The following is a 6,816-nucleotide window of genomic DNA, read 5'->3' as shown; positions in this document are numbered from 1 at the left end:
GACTTACAGTGATGTTAATGAGAACTGTCTCATATCACAAGTGCTCGTCCCAGACTGGTTCACATTAATCATAAATGTAAACCGTTAGAGGACCGATGAATCTGAAAATAATAGCTGCACTTCATGTAGCCACCAGGGGGCGCCGCCTTCATATTAAATTTACAAGCTGGCTCTCCAGTGACAACAAATTACAATATTAAGATTATAACTAGGTGTAGATACATATCAATGCTTTACATGGTTACATGCATTTACTTGACTCTCTATTACAGTCCTTTAAAAAAATATTTGAAATGTTTTTATAAAACCAGCAACTCATTTGCTAATTTCTGACCTTTAATTTGTTTTGATTACTAACATGTAGCATAATTTGCGATTAGTTTATCAGGAACAATGCACATAAAAGATAAGGAATGCTATCATCCACATTTATTTGTCTATATTAAATGAACAAACTAACAAAATAAATATGCTTATCAAATAGAGGTAGAATTAGAAAAATGAAGTCACAAAAAATTAAAAAAAAAGCAGCCCTTTAAAACTCATTCCCTAGTCAAACAAAAGCTTTTTTTAATAGCCATGTTTGCATTCTTTAGTTTATGTCATAGGCTATGGATAGACCTATTTATGTATTCATGTATATCAAAAAAAAGTAAAATAATTTGGACAAATAGTTTTATAAATACCTTTACCGATCATTAATAAAAGGTAATTTATTGCTATTTTTTATTGATGCAAAGTTTGCATGCTGTGCTGGTGCTAGGAACAGTCAAGACATTTACAATATACTGACTGTGGGACTCACTCAAAATACATGACTAAATATAATAACATGGGTTTATATTGTATACTTTATAGCTTGTTTCATTTGGCGACAAAATCACTTTTAATAACTTCTTGTTTTGTTGTTCTGTTTAATCTCCTGCAGAATCCCACATTCATTAATATAAACTTTAGGGTCTTAACATTAATGCAGGTTAATCCAGATGTGTTTGTGCAAGTGTTTGTTTTTGTGTTCGGTACTCAGATCAGGAGGGAGCTGTGGCTCCTGTGTGTGTCTGGATCTGGGTCCCTCCTCCTCCTCCTCTCTCTCTTTCTCTCTCTCTCTCTCTCCGTCCTCTCTGAACTGATCTACTGTTGCCTTCAATGCCTGCTCTCTCAGCTGGTGTAGCGACCACACACTCCGGCTCTCCGCTTGTGTTTGTTTGCGACTTTTACTGAACTTTATTTCCAGTGTTTGTGGTGCTCTGTGCATCACTTAATCTGCGTGCGGATTTTGGAAAACTTGCTGCTGCAAAATGGACTGAAGGAGCAGAAGCAGCAGCACAGCCAGAGTGTGGATACTCCAGAAAAGAAGAGTTTTATTTGTAAAGAGAGCGACCCTTTTCTGCGCGTTGAATTAACCATCATGGAAGAGGACGACGGGCATCTGGAGAACGGTATCCACGCCACCAAGGACTCGGACCGGCAACAGCGGCTCAGACTTTGTGTTTTGAATGAAATGCTGAACACAGAGAGGGATTATGTTCGGACGTTGCTTTTCCTTCAGTCGGTAAGTTTTTGACATTTACCTCTCACGTTGTTTGTGTCCACGTTCAGCTCCCTCAGACACGGACAAGGACAGCCCGCCGAACTCCATTTAAACATCTTCCAAGTCAGGGTTGTCTTCACTTTTTAGGCTAAACGACACACTTTATAAGACAACATGTAGTGTTTAATGAATTGGCAGGGTACAAAGCTGACTTCTGTGTGCAGGGAGTAAATTAAGCTGCAAAAAATAGCAAGAAAATACCAAAGTTAATGTGTTGTCCACAGTGTAGTGGACGGGCTTGGTACGACATTAAATAGGAAGAAATTTGCATTGGCTCTGGTTTGACGTTTGGTACTCACGAGTAGTTTATCTGATAGTAGTTTAATTTTTAAATCCCTTTGTGTTGTGATACACAACAGGCTGCGGAAGTGAGCTGTGGGTTCACAGCTTCTGTTTGTTGCACAATGTGTCTTTCTTCACATACATACATTGACAGCTTTCTCCTGAGAGCACAGCCTGTTATTTTGTCATGTTATGTGTCCAGCTTTGAGCAATTTAGACCCCACTTTATCAATGGAATTATGACATGTATGTGAGAGACATAAGACCTTGTGTAAATGTGTTCAAATTGAAGCCCGGGGCATCTTTCACACCTCTCCCTTGTGTGCTAAAGCTCAGGTTCAAAACAATCAAAGGAGAGCTCTATTCACACTGGCTTTGCAAATAATTAGGTAGCCTATTCATGAGCATTCAACACCACCACGCCTCCCTTTTTTCCACACTGAGATAAGAAGCACTTTCAGCACAGTTAGCCTACTTATTCACTCATTGTTGGCCGCATCAGCTGCCTTTGATGAATGATTGTCCTGGTGATTTTTCATGCTACTTTCAGCCAGACATAGATGGCTCCCACCTGCAGCCAGGAGACTATTCAATTTGTCACATCTTTGTGTCATTTTCACGTCCCTCTGTCTCCTCCCTTTATCCTTGCCTTGTCATCTGTTGGACTTGAACTGTGCAGGTGGTGTCTGCCTCCAGCTGAGACGAATACAACTGTGGGACTTACTCCAAATTGACTGCATTTAATATGACAGCAATAATGGGACTATATTATAATGCTTTATTGCTTGTAGTAGGGGTAAGCCCCCCCTTTTTGTCTCCCCACCTCCACAACAAGGTCAAAGGTCAGTGTAAGCTACAAAACACAACCCCTGAAGCTGGTGGGGATTTCAGGGTATCTTTTACCCGCTCTGTCCCCCCTGCTGGCTCAAAAGATTGACAAGGCAACGACTGAATATTATCTGCTGGTAAAATTGTCCGATTTCAATCGCTGGAAAGTATTTGTCAAACGTGGTCATGGTTCCTTCTTCCTCTCGTGCTGTCATGTGTCGAAGAACTTCCTCAAAGTTTCCTCAATGTCACAAAGATACTATATCATCTGGAAGTGGTAACTACATCACAACGTTTTGAGATATGTATGCAGCTGAACTTTTCACTCGTTTACTGAACACATTCAGAAAAAGACAACACACTGGATTGTCTATCTCTTTGATTTCCTTTTAAAAAATGATGCGAGGGCTGAGAGGCAGCCAATTCTTATCTTCTGCAACGAGACAGACCAGGCAGCAGAGCGAGACATGCTTTGACCTACTCCCCCCCATCTCAAAAAGTCAGTTCAGACGTATTGATAAAGACAAAGCCCCACTCTTTTATCATTGAAGCCTGGAAGCTTTTTTTCCCCCTGTGAACATCTGAAAGCTGTCAGTGCTGGTGTCCTCCACCATGCTCCTCCCCGACATTACATCAATTGGCATGTCTTGATTTAAGCCATACGGTGATAGCCAGAGGGGAGTGACTCGCTCCGGCCGGAGGGGAATGTTATCAATGTGTCTTTGTATAGCATTTCCAATTATAAAGCAAAGGCTGTAGTTTAAAAAGGAGTGGAGATTAAGCCATTATTTCCTGCTTTTATGATCCTGTGTTGGAATTTTTGTCTCTATTTGATATCAGCTACCGGTGTTTTTCTAATTCAACAGTGTCACGTGCAGCTTGATATCGAGGTCTGTGTAAATGTAAGGTCTGTTTCTCATTTTTTTATCATCTTGGTAAAATGATTTTTTCACACATTTCAGATAGTGTTGGCAGTCAATGTGGTCACCTAAAGTAATCAAGACATAAAACAATGTCGTCATACATGTACCAGGATGCATTGCATGCTACTGCCGTGCTCAGCAGCTCTTCTTCAGAAAAAAGTCTTTGGTTGGATTTAGATGGTTTGATGTCCAACTAGTTAGCCAACTCTCTAAATTTGTGTTTGTTCAAACATCCTCTGCAGCCGCGATGCTTTTTTTTGCATACCAAGAAACGTAGCTTTGAAGCTTGTTTGCAATGTTTGCAAAAATGGGAGTTTAGAAATCCAAACAATAATGCAATGAAGTTGTCCAAGGGCCATTAAATGTGTCAATTGGTGGCACTGGTGACCAGAGGAAAAGCTGTTATTTTTAAATGGCAGCATCCCTGAGATACAGAGAACATCTGCAGCAATTGTAGAGTTCCTCAGACCATATCTCTAAACAAAGGCTGTCACCATACCATGTTTTTAAACTTAGATATGATGCTAGAAAAAATGATGATGCCATGGCTGTTTGGATACCATGGCAACAACAATACAAGTACTGGTGGGCACCAATAACTGGGAAGTTTCTTGTTTTTATTTACGCGAGCACACTGTCTGTGCTGAAACATTGCTGACGTATTTGTACAGTTTCGACGGGGCTCTTTCTTTCCCTTGCAGCAACTTTTGGTTCAGATATGACTGATGATGTGAAGTTTTTTTCAAGCTTGACTACTTTTTGATACGGTACTATACATCAATAAAATAACAGATTGTTTTATTTTAAAACACATGGTATCAGAGTGTAGAAACATTTTGACAGCCTTTGATTCAAACTCACATTTAGACATTAAGAAAAGCAGAAAGTGACAGCAGAAAAAGCAGAAACAGAAGTGTTTCTGTTGGATGGGATGGATGCATTTCATTAACCTCATCACGAGCCATCCTCACATATGTTCTCATACTGTGTAGACAAGCTCTGATGCCAAAGCATGCTGCTCTATACTCTAGTTCCCCATATGTGGTAATATATGTTTTCTTGTCATGTGACTCCCTTCCAAGGCCCCAGAGACAATCACTACAGAGGATTTAGTGTTTTGGGGGCGCTCCGCTCAGTATAGCTTTCATTGCTAAAGGACCATGCTGAAAGTAAAAAAAAGGAAAAAAAGAAAGAAAACATCAGTCCAACAACCAGCGCCGATCCTCTACAAATCCCTCCCAAGCTCTCCATCCAGGGTCCAGCTGAGCCTGCTCCTCATCCCCTCTGTGGGAGCCGAGGCTGTGTCCCCCCATGCAGCTCACGCTGGTGTTGATAAGGGAAGTCTGGCTGTGGGAGCTCAAAACATATGGTTTCTGTAAAGATACGGACGGAGTCGTTCCGGGTGGGGGGTTAATTGTTTTGGGTTTGCGTAGCCCTTCAGATGGAAGAGGCCAAAGTAGCGATGGGGAATGAAAAGTGAGTTGTTATGGAGAAGAATCGGAGCAGTTATTTTTGTTTCAGAGAGCAATGTTCGTCATTGATCTGGCATATCGCTAAGTGAGATACTTTCCATTTCTCTGAATGCTATCTAACATCTCTCTCAGAATTGTTAGTATATTTACACATCTTCTGTGAGTTAGATATGCAAATTAGTAATAGTGATAGCTTGACAGTGAGAGGTATTTCCCCTTCTAGTGAAAGTGAACTGCACCTATGTAACTGAAAACAGGACATGGCTTGTGGTCACAATCTGGTTCCTTGTTTGCTGGAAATCAGTGCAGATAATGACGCATTGACTCCATTGAGGCCTATACCAGTCATGGAAATTCAAAACATTTAAAGGCGGCCAATTCTTGCCATCACGTGTCTAAAATTAAGCTATTTACAAAATTGCTTCAAAATAAAAATGTAATAAATGAGCTGTTTATCATGTTAAAATGATATAACGTACATCTCTGCAACAGTAACTGCATTATGTTGGTGGGAACATTAACCCTTCGAGCACTGTTCTTAACGACCTTTGCCCCTTTTCTCCTCCAGTTTTACGACTATGACTGATGCATGACATACTGTTGATAATTAGCTCAATAAACCATTTTCTGCTGTCAGTTCAGTTGCAGCCACGCTCGAGAAAAATCCAGATGATGTCAATGTCTCACTGTTTAAGTCCAGATCTTAGCATTACATGCTATTGATTTACTTATGTTGACCCTACAGCTTCTGTCTTATCTGTCCACAACTGATGGTTTAGTTTTAGCTCAGTCTCCTTGGGGTTTAAGCCTCATGTCAGTGGTAGAAATTAAACAGCCACCAATGAAAGGAAGCTCACCGATGACCGCCCACGTCAATCTCGATCGCCTTATCACTGATTTATTTTCACCCTCCCTTTGTAGTCGTCCTCCACCTGATAGATCTTTAGCCCCCCGTGCGGCATCGTTCCTCAATTGCAATGATTGCAATGACACACAAAAGAGATGCTTATCCAGCTTTGGCATCTCAGTCATTCTGCATGTCACTCATCCCCTGGCAATTACCAGCGCCAACAAGCTCACCCAACACGCTAGAGAGGAAGCATGTAGGGGTGTTGGGTGGAGAAGAGGTGAGAAGGGGGTAGGGGGTAGGGGGACATGTGAAAGGAGGGATTAGAGGACTGGGTTTGCTCTGTGTTGTCATTGCAAATCTCCAAATCTGTTTCTTCTTCAAGACCAAGTGGAAGCTGGCTCCTTTCCTTTTCAAATCACAGTCAGTGGTGATAACTGCTCTCTTCCTGCTTTTGTTGGGGGGAAAAAAATCCCTGGTTTGTGTGAATTGATAATTTCTTAAAGCCATAGATTAGTGGGGATTTTCTTCAGGGCTGTGCTTTGTTGATTTAATCCAAGCAACTGGATTTTCCCCGCCGTGATCCACCAAAATGTAGGCTATCTATGTCAGGACCAGGGGCATTGACGTCATACCTGGTAGATGTCAGGGATTTTCCTGCAAAACCGTAAAAATAGGGTTTTTGCCATCTTTTCAACCACACTGACCCATGCCTGTTATGAGTCCTCTCCGCTAAAGACAACAGAATAATAATCATGTGGCTGTAAAGTTAGTCAGCTTTCAGCCTTCCTTCTTAATTCTGAGAATGAAAGACAGAGTGTAGGGTGACCAGGAAGGTCTCGTCAGGGCTGCAGGATAATAGGAAACATCTGG

The 6,816-nt window shown here is 41.3% G+C and overlaps 1 protein-coding gene across 4 annotated transcripts in view; it reads left to right on the top strand.

The window, feature by feature from the left end:
* The first annotated feature begins 1,140 nt into the window (after window positions 1-1,140).
* prex1 (phosphatidylinositol-3,4,5-trisphosphate-dependent Rac exchange factor 1) overlaps window positions 1,141-6,816 on the top strand; it is a 100,622-nt gene continuing 94,946 nt past the window's right edge. For all 4 annotated transcript variants that reach the window (XM_029277761.2, XM_020635936.3, XM_020635937.3 and 1 more), the window contains exon 1: window positions 1,141-1,552. In XM_029277761.2, coding sequence (XP_029133594.1) covers window positions 1,409-1,552 — 144 coding nt within the window. In that variant the 5' untranslated portion in view covers window positions 1,141-1,408. The remainder of the gene's footprint in view (window positions 1,553-6,816) is intronic.

The sequence above is a fragment of the Labrus bergylta genome, chromosome 12, assembly GCF_963930695.1.
Source record: "Labrus bergylta chromosome 12, fLabBer1.1, whole genome shotgun sequence".
NCBI classification, from domain to species: domain Eukaryota; kingdom Metazoa; phylum Chordata; class Actinopteri; order Labriformes; family Labridae; genus Labrus; species Labrus bergylta.
The sequence above is the reverse complement of the archived record's forward strand: the minus strand, read 5'-3'. Positions and strand labels throughout refer to the sequence as shown.